The sequence below is a fragment of the Perognathus longimembris genome, chromosome 14 (genome assembly GCF_023159225.1).
Source record: "Perognathus longimembris pacificus isolate PPM17 chromosome 14, ASM2315922v1, whole genome shotgun sequence".
Classification (NCBI taxonomy): Eukaryota; Metazoa; Chordata; class Mammalia; order Rodentia; family Heteromyidae; genus Perognathus; species Perognathus longimembris.
In genome coordinates this window covers 21048294-21075724 of record NC_063174.1, presented here as the reverse complement: position 1 = coordinate 21075724, position 27431 = coordinate 21048294, and the positions used below count along the sequence as shown (strand labels likewise).

At 37.0% G+C, this 27431-nt stretch overlaps 2 protein-coding genes across 4 annotated transcripts in view; both read left to right on the top strand.

Moving 5' to 3' along the window:
* Sos2 (SOS Ras/Rho guanine nucleotide exchange factor 2) overlaps positions 1-18251 on the top strand; it is a 70836-nt gene extending 52585 nt beyond the window's left edge. For all 3 annotated transcript variants that reach the window (XM_048362616.1, XM_048362617.1, XM_048362618.1), the window contains exons 17-23: positions 2847-2964; positions 5597-5769; positions 8684-8800; positions 10133-10394; positions 10872-10913; positions 15647-15756; positions 16531-18251. In XM_048362616.1, coding sequence (XP_048218573.1) covers positions 2847-2964; positions 5597-5769; positions 8684-8800; positions 10133-10394; positions 10872-10913; positions 15647-15756; positions 16531-17040 — 1332 coding nt within the window. In that variant the 3' untranslated portion in view covers positions 17041-18251. The remainder of the gene's footprint in view (positions 1-2846; positions 2965-5596; positions 5770-8683; positions 8801-10132; positions 10395-10871; positions 10914-15646; positions 15757-16530) is intronic.
* A 685-nt stretch (positions 18252-18936) lies between these two features.
* Positions 18937-26692, top strand: Vcpkmt (valosin containing protein lysine methyltransferase). Its single transcript, XM_048362294.1, has 6 exons — positions 18937-19474; positions 19555-19665; positions 19840-19909; positions 20765-20884; positions 22107-22211; positions 25743-26692. Exons 1-6 carry the CDS (start codon positions 19209-19211, stop codon positions 25755-25757), a joined length of 687 nt encoding a protein of 228 aa, XP_048218251.1. The 5' UTR covers positions 18937-19208; the 3' UTR covers positions 25758-26692.
* Positions 26693-27431: the final 739 nt, after the last annotated feature.

Below are 27431 nucleotides of genomic sequence, written 5' to 3'. Positions count from 1 at the left end.
AATGTTTTTTCAAGAAAATTCGGGAGATATAGAAAGACACTGTGCTTTTAATTTTTAAAAATTGAGATTTTATTTCACACTGAATTTTTTTTTATTTTATTTTTTGCCCTTAAACTGTGGTTTGAACTCAGGGTTTCTCATTCTCACTCAGCTTTTTTACCCACAGCTGGCACTTTACCACTGGAGTCTTTCTTTCACCTCTGGCTTTTTTGCTGGCTCATTGGAAAGAAGAGTCTCAGACTTTCCTACCCAGACAAGCTCTGAACCTCGATCCTCAGATATCAGCTTCCAGAGTAGGATTATAGTAGCCACTGGTACCTAGCTATACCGATTTCTATGCCCTGCATCTTTTTTCAAAAACATGTTTTGGTTTTATTTACCTATCTTAAAAAACAAAGTTTAAGAATGGCTATATGTTTGTCTTGTAGATGAAGCATAATTTGTTCCATCATTCTGTTTTGAAATGATTGTTTCGAAGTATGTGTGTGTGAGAAACAATTTGTTATAGACTATTTATATGTACAAATCTTTGTAAATCTTTGATTATTTCCCTAGAATAGAATCTTACTGGGTCACAATATTTGTACATTTTAAGAATTTTGCAGGGCCAGTCACCAGTGGCTCACTCCTATAATCCTAGCTACTCAGGAGGCTGAGATCTGAGGTTTGCAGTTCAAAGCCAGCCTGGTCAGGAAAGTCCATGAGACTCTTTTTGCCAATTAACCACCAGAAAACTGGAAGTGGTGCTGTGGTCAAGTTGAGCTGAAGCGCTCAGGAACAACACACAGGCCCAGAGTTCAAGCCCCACAACAGACAAAGAAAAAGGAAAAAAAAAAAACTTTTGTAGGGAGGAGGGAGAATGACAGAAAGGGTGACTGTAATGAAGATGCATTGCATACATAAATGGACATACTAAAATGAAAAAACAAAAAGCCTTATAAAATGTTCTTGAATCCAGAAATAAGGTCTTATTTTGAAGGGTGGGAGATGTGAGAGATAGTACTGGGGTTTGAATTTAAGGCCTCTTTCATCTTTGCTAAGCAGATGTTCTTTCACTTGACCTTTGCCCCTAGCTTTATTTTCTTTACCCAGTTTTCATATTTTTAGAGCTTCATATTTTTGTCTGGAGTTAGCCTCCAACAGTGATCATCCTATTTACTGGCTCTGCATAGCTGGAATCATAGATGGGTATTAATTGTTATACCCAGGTTACTGATTGAAATGGGATCTCACTTTTTCCCCTTGCTGGCCTCAAACTTCTGCTTGATCTCTCATTTCCAAGTGGCTGGAAATAAGAACATGAGCCACCATATGTGACTAAGAAAGTCTAAGAAAATAAGCCCTAGACTAAAGGCATATGTACAGAGATAAAGTGATTGCAACGCTAATTGTAATGGCAGAAGGCTAGAAACAACCTGAATATCTATATTAACAGGAGAATGAATAAAACTTTATCTTCCATCTATGTTAAAGATAATTGTTCAGCTATAGATAAGAAGTGAATGAGATCATTATGTATTCCCTCCGGAGAATATTTGTGGTATTTATGGGAAAACCCATAAGGCTTCAGAATGACTATAATACGATTCCATTTTAGTATAACAAAGCAGAACAAATTCTAAATCACTTTAAGTGGGGTTGTGTAAGTATTGAGAAAAGTGTGGGAAATATGCATTCCTTTTTTATTTTAATTTTTATTGTCAAGGTGATGTACAGAGGGATTATAGTTACATATGTAAGGTAGTGAGTACATTTGTTGTCAAACTTGTTACCTCCTCCCTCATTTTTCTCCTACCTTCCCTCCTTCCCAATTCTGCCCACCCCCCATTCCTCTTTTAACAATAGTTATTTCAGTGGGTTGTGATTAGAGGAAAGTAGAGGAAGAACTACTCTGATGTATGCATTTTTCTATTTAGGTGTTTGCATTATATTGGCTTATATAAACTTTAAATATTGAGGATATTAATACATCTCTTGAAATTTATCATTTCAATCTTGATTCTAAAAAATTCTCATGTATTTAGAGCTTAATCAGTTTTTTTTAAATAATGACAATAGTATTTGTAGAATTATATATAAAGTATAGAGAATAAGCCAAAAAATATGTCTATATACTTGGTATCTAGTTTAAGAGCACCTCCAATTCCAGCTCCTTCCTTGCCTCTTCAGAACCATATATTATGAATTTTATGCCTTTAGTTCTTTTTCTATAGTTTTACCATTTGTCTCCCTAACCTTATATGTTTCTTAATTTTATGTGAACAAAATTAGTGACTTTTACTCAGCATATCCCTGAGATTTATTTTTATAATTAATTTTTTTATGATTTCATCATCATAGAAATAAATTTACCAAAATTAATTAATTTATTCACTAGTTAATGGTATTTTGGGTTGTTTCCAGTTTGAGGCCATTATCAAAAGTACTGCTATGAGTGTGATTTACATATATTCTGGTATGTATACACACATTATTTTAAAGTAGGATTTGGGAAAGTAGAACTGTGTTATGATAGGATGTGAACGTTTTTACATTTCCCAGACAATAAATGCCAAGTTCTTTTTTCAGATAGTTATGCCAGTTGACAATTGCATCAGAAATGTATAAAATATGATTATTTCACTTTATTACCAACACTTGATATTGTCAAGGAAGTCTTATGATTTTGGTTTATATTTTCCTGACCTTTTATTCTTGCATTTTTCCTATTTCCATACATTTATTATTCTTTGTATTCCTCTTATGGAAATTTTTGAAACATTTATGCTATTTTTCTTGCAAGTTCTCTTATGTTCTGCATTCCAATATGTTATTTTTGCTATAAATACCTTTTCTACATTTTCAAGGCATTACAGGAAAGAAAGAGGAAAATTTTGGATGAAGCTATGGAATTAAGCCAGGATCACTTTAAAAAATACCTAGTAAAGCTTAAGTCAATCAATCCACCTTGTGTGCCTTTTTTTGGTAAGTTACTAAATATGGATATAATATTTTGAGAGTGAATATCATCTTTTCTTGTCAGTCTTTAGAGGCAGGTTGTGTATCTGTTTATATTAGTTTTACTGATAAAACAAACTTGCAATTTTCTTTTCTATAAAATGACAAGTATAATTTCCTCGTAGAGTTAAAAGAATTTAAAGTATTTTGTATTACCTAATACAAAGTATAGCATAGTAAAGGCCCTCATGGAGTGGTAATCTTCCTTCCCTCCCTTCCTCCCTCCCTCCCTCCCTCCCTCCCTCCCTCCCTTCCTTCCTTCCTTCCTTCCTTCCTTCCTTCCTTCCTTCCTTCCTTCCTCCATTCTTCCCTCCCATCTTTCTTCCTTTCTTCCTTCATGACAAGTATAATTTCCTCGTAGAGTTAAAAGAATTTAAAGTATTTTGTATTACCTAATACAAAGTATAGCATAGTAAAGGCCCTCATGGAGTGGTAATCTTCCTTCCCTCCCTTCCTCCCTCCCTCCCTCCCTCCCTCCCTCCCTTCCTCCCTCCCTCCCTCCCTCCCTCCCTTCCTTCCTTCCTTCCTTCCTTCCTTCCTTCCTTCCTTCCTTCCTTCCTTCCTTCCTTCCTTCCTTCTTTCCTCCATTCTTCCCTCCCATCTTTCTTCCTTTCTTCCTTCTTTTCTTTCTCTGTCTATCTCAGTCATCTGTCTCATATTTACAATATTTATTTTAACTTGCTAAAGGTTTTATAGTGGCTTTCATTTATTAAAGGCTATTAAGCAACTTTTAAACTAAGAATTAAAACATGTATTAGATAGTTTTATAAAGTGGACTTTTCGGGGGGGGTTGTTTTTGTTTTGTTTTGGGGTTTTTTTTTTTTTTTTGCTTTGATTTTGAGATAAGGGCTCTATCTTTTGCCTAGGCTGGCCTTAAACTTGTGATTCCCCTATCTTTTTCCAGAATAGCTCCAGCTGAACTCCTGTTAAATACAATTATTTGCGTCACTTAATGACAATGAGGCATGCTTCAGAATTGTATTAGGCAATTTTGTTGTCCAAACAAACAAATGAATGTACTTATACAAACCAATATGGTCAGTTAATTTGGGTTTGTTTGTTTTTGTTTTAGTGTGTTTTGTTTTGTTTAAAATGAGATCTTATGTTGCTGAGGCTGGTGTCAAACTCCTAGACTTAATCAATACTTTTGCCTTAGGCTCATATGTGATGGCACTACAAACTCACACTATTATGTCTAGTCTTCCATGTGGCCTGGAGATACAGTGAACCCTAGGTCAATGAGGCTGTTGTTAGCCTAACCTAGCATGCTGTTTTTCAATAAAATTTTTATTTTTAGGTACAAGTATACTCTAAAATGACAAAAGTGTCATATAATAAATGTAATAATAGATGTAATAAAGCAGTAAGAGTTACTATTAAGTATTCTGTACTATATATAATTGTATTTGCTATCCTATGGTATGATGAGCATAATTATATATAAGTAAATTTATTTACATCAGCATCACCAGAAACACTTGAGTAATGCATTTTACTTCAATATTACAACTACTGCAACAATTTTTCAGCTGTTTATTCTTGGTGCTGAGGATTGAATCCACAGCCTGTGCATGCTAAGTATATACTCTTTATCACTGAGCTAAACCCGCATATCCTTCATTCTAATCTTATATTATATGTATAATCAGTCTTTTGTTTACTTAAAACCATGTGGCACATGATTGTAAGGCTGAAATTGAATGGTTTATTACATCAAGGTTTATCATCCTCAGCACTATGTCAATAGTCAATTTGAACAAAATAATTATTGTGAAGGGCTGTCACATGCATGGTAGCCTACTGGAATCTCATTCAGTAAAACTCAGCGTTCCCTACTTGTGATCCTACAAATATCTCCAAATAGTTTCAAATATACTTTGAGAGACAAAATTACCCTCAGTTGAGATCTATAATTTTAATGAATCAGTAATTATGTAAGAAAAAAGATTAAAAGCCTTTTTACTATATAGAGATCCCTACACTTGGAAGGCTGAGGTTAGAAGGATCTGAGTTCAAGGCCACCCTGGGTTACATAGGAACTTCCAGGTCGGCTGAGATCCTACCAAGAGAGACAGAGATATGAGAGAGGAGTGGGAGAGAAGCAAGGAGGAGAGAGAGGATGGGATATGGGGGGAGGGAGAGAGAGGAGAAAAGAAAGAAGAAAAAAAGGAAAGATGGGAAAAAAGGAATGAATGAATGACCTTTTTATTTCAATTACAGGTTCTGAGAACTATACTCTTTTTAACAAAATCACTTAAAAGTTTATTGCTAATTACTTAATGACATTGAATATTTGTAACCAGTCATTAAAATATTTGGTTGAATAAGATTTTGACACTCAGGATTTAAGAGTGCTTAATCTCCCATTACTTAGAATAGCAGCCTTTAATTTAGTAAAAACTCATAGCCTTTACTAATTCAGTTGTTAGAAAGTTCTATGTGGATAGTCAAAGTCTATCCAAGTCTTGCTTTAGCAACATAGGAGAGGTTTGCTGAGTTCTACAGTGTTTTTCAACTTCACTAGATCAGTTGTTTTCCTTAATGATGAATTAAATAACCAATTTAAATATAACTTTTCTTTTTAATACTTTTCCACTAGGAATATATTTAACAAATATTCTGAAGACGGAAGAGGGAAATAATGATTTTCTAAAAAAGAAAGGGAAAGATTTAATCAATTTCAGTAAGAGGAGGAAAGTAGCTGAAATTACTGGAGAAATTCAGCAATATCAGAATCAGCCTTATTGTTTACGGATAGAACCAGAAATGAGGGTAAATATTTTTCTTTGCTTTAAAAAAGAAACTGTTAAGTTTCACATACCATGCTGTTTGTTTAACTTTGAAAATAATGTGCTAATAATCAAATAGCTATGTTAAATATTATGTATGTAAAAATCTGCAAATATTAAATACTTTCTTTTTAAAAAAGTGACTTCTTTGTGCAGTTGATTTGAGCAACACTTCCAAAAGTGATTGACAAAGGAGAATGGAAGACGTTTTGTGATGTCCTTGCAATAAAAAGAAAAACCACTACTGATATTATACTGATACTATAACTGATCATTTTCAAAATTACATTTGCCAGTATAATGTTTTCATATCACTGGGTTTAAATAGGGGAACAAGGTGGGCGCTGGTGGCTCATGCGTGTCATCCTAGCTATGCAGGAGGGTGAGATCTGACTGAGGATTGTGGTTCAAAGCCTGTTCAGGAAAGTCCATGAAACTCATATCTCCAACTAACCACAGCAAAAGCCAGAAGTGGTGCTGTGGCTCAAGTGGTAGAGTACTAGCCTTGAACACAAAGAGGCTCAGGGACAGCACCCAGGCCCTGAGTTCTCAGGACTGGCAAAAAAATAAATAGTTTATTTGTCCTACTGTTAAAGTTAAACCCAGTGCCTACTTTTAATTTGCTTCTAACTCCCTTCAAAATTAGTAAAGGCAGTACACACCTATAATTATAGGAGGTACATACCTGTAGTCCCAACACGGTAGAGACTGAGACAGAGAATCATTAGTTGGAGTACAGTGAGGCTACACAGTAAGAATTTGTCTCAGCAAAATTAAAGAAAATTAAATAAAGGTAAACCCAGTAATTTTTTCTGTTTTTTTTTGTTTGTTTGTTTGTTTGTTTTCAGCCCTGTGCGTTGAATTCAGGGCCTGACACTGTCCCTGGCTTCTTTTTGCTCAAGGCTAGCACTCTACCACTTGAGCCACAGAGCCACTTCTGGCCGTTTTCTACATATGTGGTGCTGGGGAATCAAACCTAGGGCTTCATGTATACAAGGCAAGCACTCTTGCCACTAGGCCATATTCCCAGCCTAAACCCAGTAATTTTTGTGTGTAGATTTTTAAATAAGGAAAGCATAAGAAATGTACAGGAAAGTTTAATAATATCATTTGATCAAAATGCATTATATGGGGGCTGGGAACATGAAGCCCTGGATTCGATTCCTCAGCACCACATATATAGAAAAGGCCAGAAGTGGCGCTGTGGCTCAAGTGGCAGAGTGCTAGCCTTGAGCAAAAAGAAACCAGGGACAGTGCTCAGGCCCTGAGTCCAAGCCCCAGGACTGGCCAAAAAAACAAAAACAAACAAAATGCATTATATGTATGTATGAAATACCACAGTACAACCCCTTTGTACAATTAAAATGATTTCAAAACTGTTTTTACAAGGAACTAGAAAATATCTATATAGATAGCATTATATAGAGAGATTGGTGAAATACATTCTAGAATATCTGTACAATGAAATACTGAGGAGTTAAAATTTGTATTTTGTAAGGTAAGTAAACTGTGGAAAATATTGATTGTGAACTCTAACAAGATTTAAAATAACTGATGTTACCACATTTTTTTCAGAAAAAGTCTCTCTCGCTCTCTCTCTCTCTCTCTCTCTCTCGTGTATTTTTACATGCATTTACACATAGTGGGTAAAAAAAAGAAGATATCCTAATAGTAAAATGTAGACAGTGAAGTCTCAAAATTGCTGATTTTTCTTTTATTCAAAAATGGTTCCTAAATTCTTTCAATTTTTCACTTAAGAACAAATTTAAGCATATGTATGTGCTTTTTCTGTTTTTTTTGTTTTGCTGGCCTTGGGGCTTGAACTTAGGATCTGGTTGCTATCTCTGACTGAGCTCTTCAGCTCAAGGCTAGTGCTCTACCACTTGAGCCACAGCGCCACTTCCAGTTTTCTGGTGGTTAATTGGAGATAAGATTCTTATGGACTTTCCTGCCTGGGCTGGCTTTGAATCACAATCCTCAGATCTCAGCTTCCTGAAAAGCTAGGATTACAGATGTGAGCCACCAGCACTTGGCTAAAAGTATATTTTTTGATAAATATCTTTTGATAAAAATAAATTTTTGTGTGTGTGCTGATTCTGAAGCTTCAACTCAAGCTTTTTTTGGGGGGGGGGGTGTGGGATAAGTGAATTCAAGCTTTCATTGAAGGCTGGCCCTCTACCACTTAAGTCACATCTCTACTTCTGACTTTTTGGTAGTTAATTGGAGATGAGTCTCATTGGATTTGCTGCCTGTGCTAGCTTCAAACCTTGATCTTGAGATCTCAGTCTCCTGAGGAGTTAGGATTAGGCATGAGCCATTCGCACCCAGCATAACATTTTGTTGTATTAAAGCTAAGTTTAAAGTTTTCAGTTTTTCTTAAATTTACTTTTTAATGACCTTAATCCAATTTATCTTTTTTTGCTTATCATACTTGATTGTGGTTTTTAACTATTAATATTAGTTCTAAATTTTGGTATTATAAATAAGAACAGGGTTTACTAAGGGACAAGTGATGTTAATTACTAAAGTACTAAGATAGTAAGAAATTAAAATCTGTTAATGTTATTAATAGAATTAGAGGACTAGACTGTCACTTCATAGAAGTTGTGCAGCTTTATTCAAAATTAGAATAAAATAACATCTTTGTAATATTTGTAATTTTTCATACTGATCTCTCAATTTGTTGATACTTTATATTGAAATAAGAAATAATTTTCATCAAAAATTTTAATGAGATCTTAATTGTAATAAACTCTAAAGTACTGTGTGAAAGGAAATTACTCATTACCTGAAACATTATTTATTTATAATCCCTCTATATATCATTTTTATAATAACAATGAAGTTAATAAATAAAAATCTAAAGTATATACTGATAGTCATTTGTTTAATTCCAGAGATTCTTTGAAAACCTTAACCCCATGGGAAGTTTATCTGAAAAAGAATTTACAGACTATTTGTTCAATACGTCACTAGAAATTGAACCCCGAAGTTGCAAACAGCCAACTCGATTTGTAAGTCCATTATAATTTTGAAAAACAAGTTCAAAGAATAATATTATGTTCAGTGTTTAACAACCTGTTCCCTTAAAATTGTAATCTAGTCAAATAGCTGTTCTTAGGTGCCTTATTTTACAGTGCTATATTATTTCTTAAATTATAAGTATAGGGCTGGGATGTAGCTTAGTGGTAGACAGCTTGCCTGATGTGAGTCACTGGATTCCATACCCAGTACCACAAAAAAGAAAGGAGGAAAGAAAGGAGATAATGCTAAGGAAAAATCTGACTTTTGATCAAATCTGACCCTTCCTCTTAGTGCCATCTTAATATCTATCCCATTTTGATACTCATCTCTCTCACTAAAATTTGCTCCATTTCTGTGTGCCTGTCTGCCAGTCCTGGGGCTTGCACTGACCTCGAACTTCTTTTGCTCAAAGCTAGTGGCACTTGAGCCACAGTGCCACTTCTGGCTTTTTCTGTTTATGTGGTACTGAAGAATTGAACCCAGGGCTTCATGCATTCTAGGCAAGCACTCACTCTACTGCTAAGCCACATTCCCAGCCCCCGGTCTTCTTTCTTTCCTTCCTTCCTCCCTCCTTTTATTCCTCCCTCCCTCCCTTCCTTCCTTTTCTTTTTTCCTTCTTTCCTTTCTCCTCTCTCTTTCCCAGTCCTGCCTTCCCTTTCCTTTCTTTCTCCCTTGTCCTGTCTTCTCTCCTCCCTCTCCTTTTTCCCCCAAGATCCAGGAACAGTAGTAAAGCTCAATTAGGATATAGATCTTTCCTTCACTTTACAAATGAAAAAATACTGAGTTGCAAAGAAATTAAATAATTTTTTTCTAGGCGATATAGCCTGAGTTCTGTGTTATTCACTGAATTTTTAAAAAATGGGGCAGAGGTTAGGGTTGGGGGACAATGATAGTAGTGTTCATCAAAGACACTAAAACAGTGTTGTAGAAATTGATTATTTTTACTACAAGGAAAGGAACAAAAATGATCCTTTATGAAGTGGATAGAATAATATGCTGCAAAAAGACATTCCCAGTAAGTTTTTGTAAAGTTGACTTAGGTAATTTGAAAGAGGGTTCGGCTGAAGCATTTTAAGGACAAAAAGTTGTTTCCCACAAATTTTATAGTTTTGTAAAAAGATTTACTTACATTCAAGTCCATCTTAAAGTTAATCCAATTAAATCTAAGAGTTACTACCAGAAATGCCATAGATGTGCTTTTCAGATTGAGAAATTATTAAATTCTCTTAAGTATATGCTTGAGAATTAATAAGGTAGCTCTCCAAGTCATTAAAAACAAAGTACATACAAATTAGTAATATTAAGTATCTTTATTTTCTTAGCCTAGGAAATCAACCTTCTCCTTAAAATCTCCTGGAATAAGGCCTAATACAGGTCGACATGGCTCTACCTCAGGCACTTTACGAGGTCATCCAACACCATTAGAAAGAGAACCATATAAGATAAGCTTTAGTCGGATTGCTGAAACTGAGCTTGAATCAACAGTGTCAGCACCAACATCTCCAAATACGCCATCTACTCCACCAGTGTCTGCTTCTTCAGACCTGAGTGTGTTTTTAGATGTGGATCTCAATAGTTCATGTGGTAAGTATTTGATGCAAACCATTTGCTAAGAAAGAAATTTTGTGTTTAAGATAATTCTCATGTTTTAAACTAGGAAACTATAGAATCCTTTGTAATCTAGTGTGAAAAGAGATACCTAAGTGCAAAAATAATGCTTAACACAGGAGAGTAAAGTATCATTTGTGCATTGCTTATACATACTATTTTTAAAATTTAGTCAACAAAGATTATTACTTTTTAGGCCCCACTATCATTTAAAAGGGAGCAGTAGATAATGAATTAGAAAATAATTACCTTAGTTCTATGAGAGAAATTAAAAGGGACTATATATAGAGGGGATCACATATGCTAAACATTCTAAGTACAGTGAAAAAAAGCTAGCATGGCAAAAAGAAAGTGGTATTTTACATTGTATGTATATTACATGTTATTCTGCAAACATTAAGAAAAAAACATACTTATTACCTCCTTTGCAATTTTTTCTTTCTCATTCAATAGGCAGCAATAGCATCTTTGCTCCAGTGCTCTTGCCACACTCAAGTAAGTAAGAATATAAATAGATTCTAATGAGAATAATAATAAGCTGGTTGGTTAAATTTGTATTTGAATGGTTTGGGCTTAGCAATGTTTAAAGAATAAGAAAGGAATTTTTTTTGTTTCCCTTTACTCCTCATTCCCTTCCTCTTTCACTTCCTCCCCACTTCACTCCTGTTCTTAGTTATTTCATAATTTAATATCTAAATTTCTGTTAACTTACTGTGGTCATTTGTATAAAATAAGCAAAAGGGTACACAGCAACATTAGGAATAATTCAGAGGACCTTTGCTCATATAGTAAGATGTGTATAAGTCACATGGTAGTAAGAATCCCAATCATAAGAAAAGTAAAATAGTGATAAAATATTCTAAATGAAATTAACTCCATCTCCTATTTTCTTTTTGATCTCCAGTGATATTTTCACATTGCTAAATGATGCGTCTATATTGTTCTGTTTTCTGAGTCATCACTTTTAGGCAGTGTTTACTGATTTCCTATGATAGCAATGAGAATGTTACGTTTTTATACTGTCATATTGAGAACAAGAACTATATTCACTGCTAAGTTGGGTATAATGTATGGTATACTTTAAACTTCTTTCCTTCACTTTTTTATGGTATCATATTGGGCTTAATTTGGCTCCCAGCGCGTGCTAGGCCTTTTCAAGATGGTGCTTTACCACTTGAATCATCCCTCCAGTTATAGGTTTTTGCTGGTTAATTGGAGATAAGAGTCTCAAATTTGTCTCTTCCAGCTGACTTCAAACCTCAGTCCTCAGATTTCAGCCTCCTGAGTAGCTAGAATTGTAAATGTGAACTGCCAGCACCTAGCTATACTTCTTTCTTATAAAACTCTTATTTCCTGGAGTTAATAATTACTGGAGTAATGTTTTGGTTGGTTGATGTGCCACCTATTGCTCACTCTTTCTGTACTATTGCTCAGATTTCCCATACCTTATGTAACAATTTTCTGTAAGGTCAAGTCAGTTATCAGATTTTTTGTTTTGTTTTGTTTTCCTTTTAACCTGGAAACTAACTTCCTGATGCCTTCTTGGTGCTATAGTCTAGACTAGTTGGTGTCAGCCTTTGACCTCTGCTATCATCCTAGAACTTTTTTGTTGTTGTTGTTATCCTAGATATTCTACCTCCTACCTGTTTTGAATCTTTGTGTTCTGGGGGTTCCTTGCTTTCTTTATTGATTATAGGCCCTTATTTTGGTAGAGAGTCATTTACTTTTACTTCACTTGTAACTCCTTGATCTCTCATGCTAGTTCTTCCACCAACCCATTAACTTTGGAAAGTTCTAGAAATCATTCCCCTCAACCACTTTTCTTCTTACTTATGGGCTCATTCCGTATCATACCAGTATGTGATGATAATTCTCAAGTTCATATCTCTAGCCAGAACCTCTCTTCTGGCCTCTAGAATCCTATTTAGTGACTTTCTTGGTATTTCCATGTATATATCTGGTAGGAATATTAAATTTAACATTTTCAAAAGAGGGTTTCTTTTTTTTTTCTTTTTTTTTTTTTTGCCAGTCCTGGGCCTTGGACTCAGGGCCTGAGCACTGTCCCTGGCTTCTCTTTGCTCAAGGATAGCACTCTGCCACTTGAGCCACAGCGCCACTTCTGGTGGTTTTCTATGTATGTGGTGCTGGGGAATCGAACCCATGGCTTCATGTATACAAGTCAAGCACTCTTGCCACTAGGCCATATTCCCTGCCCTAAAAGAGGGTTTCTTATCATCTCCTCCGAAGTTATTCCTTCCATTGTCTCATCATTTTAAGTCTAATAACATCTGTTCCATTACTTAGGTCAAAACATTAGTGGTATCTCTTCTTTCAATTGCCTCTAACTCAGTGCAACTCATTAATAAACCTTGATTACCCTCAAAATATATGAGGAATCTTACTCATCTTTTACCATCTCCATTGCTACAACCTTGGTCGAGACACTGTAATTTCTTACCTTGTTGAGTACACTAGCATTCTAATTTCTTATTTTTCCTATGTTAGTATGTTTTCAATACAGCAGCAGACCTAGTCTTTTAAGATCTAAGTTGACTAGTCTGCTTAAAATGCTTTTTATTTCACTCAGAATAAAAGCCAGAATTCTTCCAACACACTACAAATTCCCACAAGACTCTACATGGGTTGTCCTTCCTTGATCTGTCATACCACATCTACTAGTCTCTGCTGCTTCACTCAGTGCTCTAGCTGATCTTCTTCCAGAACACAAAGACACATTGCCAGGGCTTCTCTTTTGTCATTCCTTCTGCATATAATGCCCTGTGATCTTATAGCTTATGGGTTGCCTCCTTGCCTCCTGGATGAAGCTTTTGTTGGTGTTAGCCTTAGTAAGGTCGTCTCTAATCACTATTTAAAATTATTCCTCTCCCACTTCTTTCCACACCCCTTTCCTACTGAGTATTTCTCTTATAATTTGTAGCTATTACACCTTTACTTATTTATTCCCTCTCAAGCCAGAATATAAACTCCATAAGGACACAAAGTTTGCTTGTTTTGCTCGGTGGTATACTCTAGGGAAAAAAATTATACCACTGGGCTGGGAATGTGGCTTCAAGGTAGTGTGCTTCCTAGCTTGCATGAAGCCCTAGGTTCGATTCCTCAGTACCACATGAACAGAAAAAGCTGGAAGTGGCGTTGTGGCTCAAGTGGTAGAGTGCTAGCCTTGAGCACAGAGAGGCTCAGGAACAGTGCCCAGGCCCTGAGGTCAAGCCCCAGGACTGGCAAAAAAAAAAAAATTACACCACTAAATCCAGTGTTTATTGAACGAACAAATGAATGAGTGAATGATTTTTTAAAATTTTTATTGTCAAACTGGTTTACAGAGAGGCTACAGTTTCATACATTAGGCATTGGATACATTTCTTGTACTGTTTGTTACCTCCTCACTCATTTCCCCCCTCCCCCCTCCCCCTTTCCCTTTCCCCTTTCCCCCCATGAGTTGTTCAGCTCATTTACACCAAACAGTTTTGCAAGTATTGCTTTTGTAGTCGTTTGTCTTTTTTACCCTGTGTCTCGATTTTGGTATTCCCTTTCAGTTTCCTGGTTCTAATACCAGTATACACGGTTTCCATTGTATTCAGATAAGATACAGAGATAGTGTAGGTACACCACAGGAAGGGGATACAAGAAGATCATCAATAATAGAAGCTACGGTTACACATAGCACGTTGAAAGTAGTTACAACAGTGATATAACAACCCGTTTCCATAACATGGAGTGAATGATTTTTTAAGTGCTGGCTCACAGCTGTAATCCTAGTTACTTAGGAAGCTGAGAACTGAAAATCATGGCTCAAAGCCAGCCTGGGCAAAAAGTCTGTGAAATGTTTTATCTCCAATTAACCATAAAGAAAGCCAGAAGTGGAGCTGTGGCTTGAATGGTAGAGTGTTAAGACTTGAGCAAAATAAGTTCAGGGACCAGGCCCTGAGTTCAAGCCCCAGACCTGGTACACACACACACACACACACACACACACACACACACACACACACACACACACTCTCTCACTCGCAAGTAGCTTCGATAGAAAATTGACATTATAGGAATAGTCCACACACACACACACACACACACACAGACACACACACTCGCAAGTAGCTTCGATAGAAAATTGACATTATAGGAATAGTCCAGTAAATAATCCTATAATACTACTGCAGCCAGTTGAAGTGTTCTGAAAACTATTCCAGTAGGAAAGTGCTCTTGAGAGAAAATAAAACTTATTTACATGACAAGTGTTATTGTGTGCCTGAGGGCCTTGTGCCTTACCTGTTGCATCACTTAAGCCACATATGTAGCCCTCAAACTATAAAATTTCTGTGTTTTGTAATTTCTAGATCATAAAAAATGATACTTTTGTTTATGAATGAAACAAAACTAGAAAGCACATTGAAAAGGGAGTATGTTTAGAGAGGATTTCTTCAGTGTATCTTATTTCTTAAATATAAACATTTCAGATGCACATTTAAGTAATATTTAAGAAGCCAAATAAAATAATTACACAGGTAAAGTGCTGTGCATGTTGTCAGTGACAAAAATAAAACTATCCTAGTGGTTTTAGGGAAAAAAATCCTTCTCAGTTTGGATGTCCCATACTTTTGGTAAGTTTAAAATTAAATTTGTCAACTTGTTTCCCTTCTTAAATCCTGTGAACCCCAACCCTGTTTTGGTATAATGAGAAACAAAACATATTATGCCTTTATAATAAATGTGTGCATGGAGACATGAACTATATTTTTATGGATCATAGTTGCAGATTTTTTAGAAAATCATATGAAAAAGACAAAAGAAACACATCAAGATGAAAAGTTCTTATTCTTTGTCTAGCTTACTGATCTTTTTAAGTTTTGTTTAACATTTGGTTTTTCTTTGGAAGTTACTATACACACACACACACACACTCACTCAAATATGCTTTTGTATTCCTTAAGTTTTGTTTAAAAGAGCTTTTGGAAGAGCAGAATTTTATTTCTAAACTTGACTGAATAGTCTGACTTCATTTAGTCAACATACTATGTGCCAGGCACTGTTGTCAATACCAGGGATACAAAAATACACACACAGTTTTGTGGAGAGGATAGATACACCAACAACCAGCTGTATAACAGATAATACAGTCTGACAAATACCATGGCAGAAGTGATCATAAGTTGTGATGAAGCTTTGTCATAATTGCACTGTGAATTATGATTAATCTTTTCCTCCTCCAGAGTCTTTCTTCAGTTCATGTGGTAGTTTACACAAACTAAGTGAAGAACCACTTATTCCTCCTCCTCTGCCTCCTCGAAAAAAGTTTGATCATGATTCTTCAAACTCCAAGGTAGTCAACAAGACCTACATTTGCCTTTCAAAGTTGTTAATACTCAAAACTATACTTTCAGTTTGTCAGTTGCATTTTGGCTAGCCTGTATGATTTTTCACCATTTAGATTGTTGCATATGGAAAATACTTTAAGTAGTTGTTCAATCATCATAAAACCTTACCTTGAAAGGAAGAAAAAAAGGTAGTACACTCACATATACTCAGAAGTCCATTTTCTTCTTGGTACAGATGGAAAGAACTTTAGTATTCTACGGATTTTTAAACTTCCGAATACTGCTGCTATATTTAAGAGTGCATCAAAATCACCTAGAAAACTTGTTAAAACCAGATTGTTGAACTTTATCTGAATTTGTTGTCGCCTTTTGAACCAGTTCTCTATTGGTGCTGATGTTGCTAGTCCCTGGGTCTCAGTTTGGGATCATCTGTTCTTAATCTCTTGGGGTAAAGTAGAAGTAGATGCCCAGTATATAGACCTTGATATTGAATCCTCTTGACATCATATCCTTATGTCCACATAATGATAATTGTTTCACTTACCTGAAATGCACGAAACAAAGTAACTCACTGGAGATAAAGCTTTATGTTGTAAGATTTCAATGGAAGTATTGGGTATATTCAGCTATTAAAACTGGGGCCTTAATTACAACTGGAAGTAACATACTGATTTATTTGGACCTCTAGATTTAACATAGAAGAATTTTTCAGTCTTTTAAAATTGTCTTACAAATTTTTCAGAATTAAAGTACAATTCAATTCTTTTTTCTTGTTAAAGGGAACTATAAAACCTGATGACGACCCTCCTGCTATCCCACCAAGACAGCCTCCCCCTCCAAAGGTAAAACCCAGAGTTCCTGTTCCTACTGGTGCATTTGATGGACAGCTGCATAGTCCGCCTCCACCACCGCCAAGAGACCCTCTTCCTGACACTCCTCCACCTGTTCCCCTTCGGCCTCCAGAACACTTTGTAAACTGCCCATTTAATCTTCAGCCACCTCCACTGGGACATCTTCACAGAGACTCAGAATGGTTCAGAGATGTTAGTACATGTCCAAATTCGCCAAGCACTCCTCCTAGCACACCCTCTCCAAGAGTACCGCGCCGATGCTATGGGCTCAGTTCTAGTAACAACAATCTTGTTCATCCTCCAGCTCCCCCCGTTCCACCAAGGCAGAATTCAAGCCCTCACCTACCAAAACTGCCACCAAAGACTTACAAGCGGGAACTTTCACATCCCCCGTTGTATAGACTGCCTTTTCTAGAAAATGCAGAAAGTCCTCAATGACCTTTGTCATGTATAGTCATTGACACTGGAATAGTATTTGTAAAGTTTTTTTTAAATTATTCAAAAATGCATAGTATTTTAGTACTTTTTACAAATAATGCTCTTACAAAAATGCTACTGGTCAAATAAGCTTTTAAGAATTGGGAAAAACAATTACAAAAGTCCTTCGCCATTATCCTCAGGTGATCAGTAGCATTGCCCTGTCTTGGATCCTCAGTGCTGCCAGAAGGCCAGTAAAATGAATTTATATTTGCACTGTAGACTCTGCTAAAATATGGCTTAAAGTGATTTTGATTGCACTGAAAGGGGATAGTGCTTTTATGGAATTTTTCAAGTTTGAGTAATAGATGCCTTTTTAAGGCAATGAATTTACACAAATTTAGAGGGTGTATTGTGGTGTATTACAGTTTTTAGACCTCTTTGACCATCTTCCAGTTTTTACTTCTAGTTTTTACATCTAGGAGAATTGTGAATAACACCCACTGTTCTTAAAACTCTTTAATGCCATGTCTTAAATGCCAGTATTTGCTGCTGAAGACAAAAATGAAAAGTAGAATGGAATTAAAAGAATGAACTGAGTTTATTACTTTGTCAAAATGTAAACAAAGGCTTCATAATACAATTATAAAGGAACAAATGGGCATGTATCTCATTCAGATGTGCCTTTTGTTTTTGCAGAGTATGTTGACTTTAGCTAATGAATCGCATATTGTTTTGGAAAACAAAGTTAATATGCCATGTATGTACAGTTTTGTTTATATTGTATATTTAAAGATAATGCTAATAACCTATGTAAATTTAAGTGACTTGAGGCCTATAATACAATCTGCTACTTTACTAATTCATAAATTCAAAACAGAAGTCTCTTGTGGCATAGAAACCAATTGAATTGCCTTCAAAATTTAGCAATGTTTCTCTAAATCTCATGTTAACTGAAATTTTTTTAAAAATATTTTGCTAGATTGGTAATATTTAAACCAGCAGGTAGTTTAAGCTTTATTAAACTTTTTAAACAGCGAAGTGAGTAAAACGTTAGCTATTTGGACCATTTCATTCAAAGTGATGAGAGTGTTATGCTAATAGTGCAGTAGCAGCCGTTGTAAAGTAGCCAAAAGCCACGTTGTTTATTTACTGGTCTGTGGCCTTTTACTGTGCTTTGTATCAGAGTTCTTAACAAGATTAATAAATCACCTCAGTCTTAATTTTTCAAAGGTTTTAAAAAGTGTTTTTATTATAAGAAACAAGGGGAGATTATGTCCTGAAGAGAAATGTATATGCATACATCCATTATTTTCAATATTTTATGCAGTTTGAGCTACGTCACAAATTTGTGATGTAAAGGGTTGACTTTCACTGTTACCCATGTGGTGGGTTCTCAGCAATCTTTTTCTTTTTTTTTTTCCTTTCTTTTCTTTTCTTGGCCAGTCCTGGGCTTGGCACTGTTCCTGAACTTTTGTGCTTAAGGCTAGCACTCTACCCCTTGAGCCACTTACTGCTTTTTCTGTGTATGTGGTGCTGAGGAGTCGATCCCAGGGCTTCATGCATGCTAGGCAAGCACTCAGCAAACACTTTAATACATTTATACCAAAAACTAGAAATGTTAGCATTTCCCTAGCCTCAGGTCCTCAGCTCCTCCCACTAGCCCCCAGATCCACCCGTACCTAATGAGCCACTCCTCACTACATAACTACTTCCCCTTTACCCCCAGAGAGAGTGAAGCTGCCACCTGGATAAGGGGCAGATGCCAAGTAGCTCCCTCTCCTGTGGGAACTACGGCCCCACTAATAAACTTCCTTATGAACCTTCTTCTCCTGCCTGTGATTATCTCCATATGGTCCTCTGGGATGGCTGAAACCTATGCTTTCAAGAAACACACTAAGAAACTTTATTGTGGAGGATTCCTTTTGATAGCTTTGGGGAAACCACTAGAACTTATGGCCATTAACGAGGTTTGCTCTGTTTATAAAGCGCAGGTCTTAGCATTAGATGTGTCTGAAAAGTAATTTAAACCGCCTGTTAGTTGAGGAATGGGAAGTTCTTGGGTGGCCCTGGGTTATTTGCCTTCCAGGCTTTGTTACCTCTGGCAAGCACGCACAGGCGCTGCTGGTGCCAGCTCCGCCTTTAGGAAGTGACGTCACCGCGCACTCAACGTCACGTCGTGGCCCGCTATGGCGGCTGCTCCGGAGCCTTCGGTCGAAGATCCGCTGCGGAGTTTTGTGCGAGTTCTGGAGAAACGGGATGGGACAGTGCTACGGCTGCAGCAGTATGGCTCCGGAGGCGTGGGTTGCGTTGTATGGGATGCTGCCATTGTCCTTTCTAAATACCTGGAAACGCCCGCGTTTTCTAGCGAGGGGACCCACGCACTGAGCCGACGGTCGGTGCTGGAGCTGGGCTCCGGCACCGGGGCCGTGGGACTCATGGCCGCCACCCTCGGGTAAGAGCTGCGGGAGGACTCCCGACACCAGCTTCTCCCCAAGCCTCTGTGGCGGCACTTCATTCAAGGTTATTTTATAGGGCAGATGTGGTGGTCACCGATCTTGAGGAATTGCAAGACTTGCTGAAGATGAATATTAAAATGAACAAGCATCTTGTCACTGGTTCTGTTCAAGCCAAGGTACTGAAATGGTTTGTATGGCCTTTCAGCTTGTTTTAAGATAATGATGCGTAGTTTGTTTTAAATTGTCTTTCACTAAAAGCGTGGGCTAATAATACATACGCGACTTACTGCTTCTTGTTTATAAAGCAAGCGTTTTAAATTGTTAAAGCAACAGTTAAAGATAGTTGTTTGACATTTTTAAGGGGGGAAGAAATAGAAGACTTTCCTCCACCAGACTACATACTGATGGCTGACTGCATATACTACGAAGAGGTGAGTGTTCAATGGGAGAAGTTCCTTTGGTAGATGAACCGTATTCCCTGTATTCTCAAGCACACATTTCTGCACATTTAACATCTTTTAGTTCAGTTGTCCTGTCCTTACAGTTAATGAAGTAGTAAAGAGAAGATAAAAGTCACTGGCAACCACTTGTGATTACCGTTTAGTCCTGCAAATCATGTTGTGAAAAGTTATGTTCATTTGACTAGTGGCTTCTGTAAACATTTAAAAGAATTTTACATTGAGTCCCCAGTACTGCCAAAAATAAAATATTTTACTAGTTGGATATGTTATGAAAAGCTAAAATCACTCCCCCCCCTTAATTGTGCATAATGAACATGTTAACACATTGTTAAGGTATGATATGGAGAATTAAGATGCATTGTAAAGAATGGATTCTTCTGTGGCAAGATTTGTTAGACTCATGGAATGATTTTTCTTTAACAGTTTACGTAAGTACTGTGGTCATAACGTTCTAAAATGAGTATTGGGCCAACCCACATTCAAATTAGGATCAAACTTTTGTAGGATAAATCCTTGATTGTTTAAATTCTATGCTAAATGAAGTTAAACTTTCTTTTTTTGGTGTGAGCACAGTGTCTTGTACTGTTTTTTTCATGGGAATGTCAAAATGCAGTCACTTAAATCCTTTTTGTAGAAGCAAATCAAGATAATAGTTGATTAGTTAAGCACTTACCAGCCACTAGTTATAGAACTTAATGTGTGCTTTATTGGATTGATTAAAGATGGAGAGCTTGTAGGGGAGTTAATCCTTCTACAATTCTAAGCCCCTTTTAGATTAGCTTTTTTTTGTCATAAATTTTAAAAAGACATTTCTTTTTTGAATAGTCTTTGGAGCCATTGCTGAAAACTCTAAAAGATCTCAGTGGATCTGAAACTTGTATTATATGTTGTTATGAACAGCGTACAATGGGAAAAAATCCAGAAATTGAGAAAAAATATTTTGAGGTAAGTACTCTAGTAGGTCTATCTTTGGGGTGATTACTCCTCAGAGAGGCAAGGTGTGATTGTTGTAGTATTTCGGGTAATTTGGAGTGGGAAACATTCTGTTGGAACCTGAAGAGAGGATCTTTCCCCAATCATGCTATATAGCCTCCTCCATTTTGCTCTTTCTAAATCCTTTCTCTTTCTTTTCCAATTTGGTGATATTGTGTCTACAGAAAAATGCCAAATAATGACACTTGGCTTTTCTAAGAAACTTTTCAATGTTTCTTTATTAACAGTACTGGCATCTCTAACCTGTCAGTGGCATATATGTATATATGCATTACTTTTGGAGAATATGCAATAAAATGTGGCAGTGATAACTTCCACTTCTGTGGTTTTTTTTTTTTTTTGGCCAGTCCTGGGCCTTGGACTCAGGGCCTGAGCACTGTCCCTGGCTTCTTCCCGCTCAAGGCTAGCACTCTGCCACTTGAGCCACAGCGCCGCTTCTGGCCGTTTTCTGTATATGTGGTGCTGGGGAATCGAACCTAGGGCCTCGTGTATCCGAGGCAGGCACTCTTGCCACTAGGCTATATCCCCAGCCCCATTTCTGTGGTTTTAATAAAACCTCTGACCTTACAATTTTTCAGCATCCTTTTTAAACATGTAGACTCACAGGAAGTTGTAAAGGAGTATATACCATCTTAGGTTTCTTTCACCCTCTTCCCCCAGGGGAAATGTTACACGTGACTCACTCCTTGAGGATGCATCTGTCTAAAAGACAACTTCAGTTTATTGAAAAAGCAGTTATACGGATGACATTGATCAAGATGCATTGTACTTATAAACCGACTGTTGAATTGAAACTCCTTTGTTCAACTACTTGGAGATTACAAAAACCTCTTAAGACAAACGCGTTTACAAGACTTCCTCAGATAATATTTCTCTAAAATAACGAAGCATGTTAGCAGACTTTTGAAATTGTAATTGAAATTTGTATAGTATTTTTGTTGAAGTAAAATAGATATAAGATATACTTAGGTATAAAGTGTACAGTTTAGTTTATCATGTGCTCCCCTCCAACTATTACCCAACATAAAGATACAGAACATACTCAAGACCTCACAAAGTTTCCACATAGCTTCTTGCCAGTCAGCACTCCTCCAGCAGCAATCACAATCCTGACTTTGCCACCACAGCCAGTTTGTACTAATGAGTTTGATGTATATCTCTTTTAAACTTGTAGCTTCTTCAGCTAGACTTTGACTTTGAAAAAATTCCTTTGGAAAAACATGATGAAGAATATCGAAGTGAAGATATTCACATTATCTACATCAGAAAGAAAAAATTGGTAAGTATACTCAGTTTTTCATCCTCTTTGAGATTTCATCATCTAGTTACTGTCACTGGGCTTAGGCATGGTCCAGGCCTTTATCTCGATGTAGTTAAAAAGCTCTGATGATTCACCAGACACTGACACATAGCACTAAGATAACTTCATCTGCCTACCCTTGGGTTCTTGCTGTAAAATAAGGCAGCAGGCCATGGTATTACACACCCCCTGATTGCAGCATTTAGAAGGTTGAAACAAGAAGATAGGTTTCAGGCCAGCCTGGGCTACATAGCAAAGTACTGTCTGAAAGGAAATAAAGGTAGGTTTGGTGGTTTCTGTGATGCTAGGGATAGAACCCAGAGTCCTGAGCATACTAGGTAAACATTCTATCACTGAGTTAAATCTCCAGCCCAGCCTTTTTTCTTTCTTGGTGATGATCCTAGGGCTTGATTGAACTTAGGACCTCCTACTTGACTCATCCCAGCTTTTAGCTGGTTATTTTGGAGATGGCGTCTTAGGGGCTTTTTGCCTGATTTGCCTTTGAATTTTGGTCCTCTGGATCTCAACCTTCTGAGTAGCTAGGATTACAGATGTGAGCCACAGCACTCAGCCTGCCAGGCTTTTAGAAAGGTTTTTTTTTTTTTTTTTTTTTTACCGACTATAAATTATTGTGGGTCATGTGCATATGGCAGAGGAAATCTATTTACCTCGTGGCCGAAAATGAAGTAGAGGGGAAAGTTGGGGAAGAGTCCAACTACCACTCTCAAGGCACATCCCTCATCACTTCAGACACCTGCTAGACTTCATCTCTGTAAGTCTGCATCAACTACCAAAGCATCTCCTTGCCCTGGGGACCGAACCAAGCCTTTAACACATTGGCCTTTAGGACACAATCCAGACCACAGCTTTGGACATTACCTTCAAACAGGTGATGGGTCCTAAGACTAGTTGTAACCTTTGAACTTTCTCTAGTCATTTTAGTTTTAGGGTTTTTTGTTTGTCTTGGTTTTGTTATTGTTGTTTTTAAAGAAAAATGTAAGCTGCATGCAAATTGTTCCATAAAGGAAATACTCAAAAATAAGTAGAATTTATTTTTCCTTTTTAATTGTTATTTTACAGGTGATGTATAGTTATGTAAGTCAGGTGGTGAGTGTTTTTGGACAGTGTTACTCTTTCTCTTGCTCTCTCTCAGTTTAGAATCTTTTATGTTTCCTTTTTTTGGTTGCATCCTTTTCATGGCACATCAACCACATTTATTCAGGTTGCACCTGTGCATCTAGAATTTGACCCAGTAGAAGGGATGATATCTATTTTGTATTTCCAACACTTTTTGTAAACATGACCTGTATAAAGCTTTATGACATCATGAATTAATGAATTAAAATTTAGTAACCCCACTATTATTTTGACTCTGATTGAATTTGTTAATGCAAGTTTTCTAATTACATGTGTTCTAGCTAAAAGCAAATGTGACAGTTTTGGGGACCAAAAAAGTGTTAGGACTAATTCTAAGTAGAGGGATGGGATTAGTGATTCAGTTAACATTTATATGGTATGCTGCTGGAGATACAAAGAAAAAGAAAAATACTAGTGCTTTAAGGAATTGAGTTTTATCTGAAACTAATTTTAAAGTAGGGGTGCTCATGCTTGTAATCCTGAGGGAGCTGAGATCTGGAGGATTGCAGATTGACCCGATCAATTAGTTCTGGAACTAATTTTAAAGTAGGTGTTTTTGTGATGCACAGAGATTTCGTGTTCCTGAATATAAAGGTTGCCCCATCCCCAAATAAATCCTCTTTTAAACTGGTATGAGTCACATAGCATAAAATTTACCCTTTTAAAATGTACAACTTAGTGTTTTTTAGTATCCATACAGAGTTGCACAAACTATTACTGATTTCTAATTTTTATTTATTTATTTTGCTAGTCCTGGGGCTTGAACTCAGTGCCTGAGCACTGTTCCTGGCTTCTTTTTGCTCAGGGCTAGTACTCTACCACTTGAGCCACAGCGCCACTTCTGGCTTTTTCTGTACATGTGTGGTGCTGAGGAATTGAACCTAGGGCTTCATGTGTACTAGGCAAGAACTCTGCCACTAGGCCACATTCCCAGCCTCACTGGTTTCTAATTTTAAACATTTTTATCACCCCAAAAGAAACCCTGTGCCTGATAGTCCTGATTCCTTATTTCTTCCTGACTGTCACAAATCTGTTTCTAGGCATTGTTCTATTCGCACATCATATAAATATAGTCACATATTATGTCTCTTTTGTGTCTAGCTACTATCACTCAGCATAGTATTGTCAAGGTTTATCCATGTTTTGGCATACTTTTAACACTTTCCTCCTATGTCTGAATAATATTCCTTTGTTTGCTTACATACTTCTTAGCCATCCCATCATCAGTTGGTAGCATTTCACTTGCTTAATTTGGGGCTGTGATGAATGATGTTGTTGTGAATGTTCATGTGCATTTGTGTGTGTGTGTGTGTGTGTGTGTGTGTGTGTGTGTGCATTTTTTTTTTTCAAATCTCAGGTATATACCTAGAGTGGTACTGTTATGTTCTGTGGCACCTCTGTATAACTATTTTGAGGAATTAGGAACCTGTTCTAAAGCCATTATTCCATTTTACATCCCACCAGCAGTATATAAGAGTTACATTTTCTCCACATCCTAACACTTGTTGCTGCCTATCATAGATGACTATAACCATCTTAGTAAGCATGAAATAGAATCTTATTATGGTTTTTATTTTCATTTCCTTAATGGCTTAATGATAACTGAGTTTCTTTTTGTGTCCCTAGAGAAATACTTGCCCCATTTTCAAATCAAGGGTTTGGTTTTGTTTTGCTGTTGTTGTTTTTTTGCCAGTCCTGGGGCTTGAACTCAGGGCCTGAGCACTGCCCCTGGCTTCTTTGTGCTGAAGCACTCTGCCAACTTGAGCCACAGCGCCACTTGGCCTTTTCTATATATATGGTGCTTAGGAATTGAACTTAGGGCTTCATGTATACAAGGCAAGCACTCTACCACTAGGCTATATTACCAGCCCTCGAGGGTTTTTATTTTTTAATTTTTATTTTTCTATTCTAAGAGTCTTTACATATTCTGGATACTAGGTGCCAAATGTATAATGTACATACACTTCCTTGAGTTTTCACTTTTGATGGTTAATTGGAGATGGAGGCTCCCAAACTGACTGGCTTAAATAACTGGGATCCTCTAGATCCCAGCTTCTTGAGTTGGATTATAAATATGAACATTTTATTTTGTAAGGTTTTTAATTTTTAAATAGAACTTGGATATCTGATTGTTTTTAACTTTTTAATTAGTGTATATTAAGTGGATTTGACTGGTTCTCCCTGTCTCCCTATATACGTGCAATGTCGTTTGATAGTTTTCACTCCTTACTCTCTTTACCACCAAGGGATTTTCATTTTGATGATGTCCAACATATCTGTTTTTTCCTTCAGATGTTTGTGTTTTAGGTGTCAACTAAGACCCATCTTCATACATTATACATGGTTGTTCACTTCCATTTTTTTTCCTCATAGAAATTGCCACTATGAAACCTTTAGCCATCTTACCCAAGCTTCTCACAGTCTGGGAGAGCTGGAGATGGGAATGGAGCATGGGAATGCAGCATGGGAAGACTCTGTTTACAGACTTTTCAGCATGTCCTTAGAGATCCGATAGATGGATGCCAACCACATGTGCTGCCTGCATTATGAAATGACTGCCTTGCCTGTGGTGCGCCCGAGTGCCAACTTAGATTTACTTAGCCTCAGCATCAAGTTCTGCTTATAAGAAACAGTGGGATTGGTCACTCAAATAAACTAGGTAGCAATGGTAGCCTATGGTCTGCCAGAATGAATAAATAATAAGGCAGCATGATCCGCTTAGCATACTTCAAGAAACTAGAGATAAATTGATCTATTTTCTAATGTTTTAAATTCACACCAGTAAATTTGAGCTTGTTCTTGAAGATAAATTTAAAAGGTGACTTTACCTTTACAGACTGGTACAGTAGCATTGTCTTGCTTCATCTTCGGTATAGGTAGTTGCCAGACTTTTGTTCTTGTCCTCCGCCATCGTGTGTGAATGCTTTCAGTAGTAAATGAAAAACTAAGATATCTTCATACTTCTCATTGGGGAGGATAAGAATAGGAAGCCTAGTTTCAGACTCATGCATTTATGTGGTTTGTACAGTTTTACTTGTGTATAACTTCCAGGAACATCTGGTTTTTAAAATACTGTTATTAAGTTAATTTGTTTATGTGAAACAATGAAAGATTTTTAAAATAACTTGAAATGTAGTTCTATACAATTTATCAAATGATTTTTAAACTGTTTTCTCCATTTTTGTCATGATAATCATCTGCTCACTTAGCCTAATCTGTGAAGGATTTAATCATGCCATCCAAAGTAGTAACCTGGTATTCATAGGCAGTGGTGCTAGGTGCAAATTTTATGTGTTAAAATAAACATTGTCTTTGAGACCCTGTGACTTTGTCTCAAATAGCTTTGAGGAAAATGAACATCAAGAGTAGGGGACTGCTTTCCAGAAAGTGCAAAAGCAGCCTGGTTGAGACTGAAGGTCAAAGTCACTAGAACATTTCTTTCGGTTTGCTTTACTGTGCTTTTTCAGAGTACTTCGTTCATATTGCTCTTAGTATTTCATTAAGCACTTTTCTCCAAGCAGTTGGTTACCTAACTACATTGATTGAAGTAGGCCAGATTCCTCACATCTCTTCACTGTCCTTCAGTTTCTAGGCTCTCCTCTTACTTTGCTTTTAATATGTAGCACCTGTGGGTGTGGAGCTGACAGGCCCCTAGATTTACTATATGAAAACCCAGTTCTTTTACCTCAGTGAGGTGCAATTTACAGTCCAAGATTTCCTGGAGGAACCAGGCTGAAGTCACTCACACCCTTGCCTGCATTCGCTCCCTGTCTGGCTGGTCCCACTCCCTTATTCACCACCTCCATAAGAAGCCACCCGGGAGAATGACCTAAAGTACTGACAAGAGAACTAAGTGGTCTATGAAAAATCAAGTGACTTTTTATTTCCTGTTCCGGAATAATGCCATCACCAAAGTCACAGGTGCTACATCCATGCCTCTCATTCTAAGATCAGAAAGCCACTGGTGGCCAGCACTGGTAGATAGTTGAGAGAATGTGCTCTATCACCACTGCCATCCCACACTGCCAGGAAAGCAAGCGTGCAGGGGCAGGCATGGACGCA

Excerpts from the sequence above, each read along its gene's own strand:
- Vcpkmt (XM_048362294.1), top strand. The coding sequence starts at position 19,209 with ATGGCGGCTGCTCCGGAGCCTTCGGTCGAAGATCCGCTGCGGAGTTTT. Across the intron at positions 19,910-20,764 it reads ACTGCATATACTACGAAGAG|TCTTTGGAGCCATTGCTGAA; the intron begins GTGAGTGTTCAA and ends TTTTTTGAATAG. Across the intron at positions 20,885-22,106 it reads TTGAGAAAAAATATTTTGAG|CTTCTTCAGCTAGACTTTGA; the intron begins GTAAGTACTCTA and ends TTAAACTTGTAG.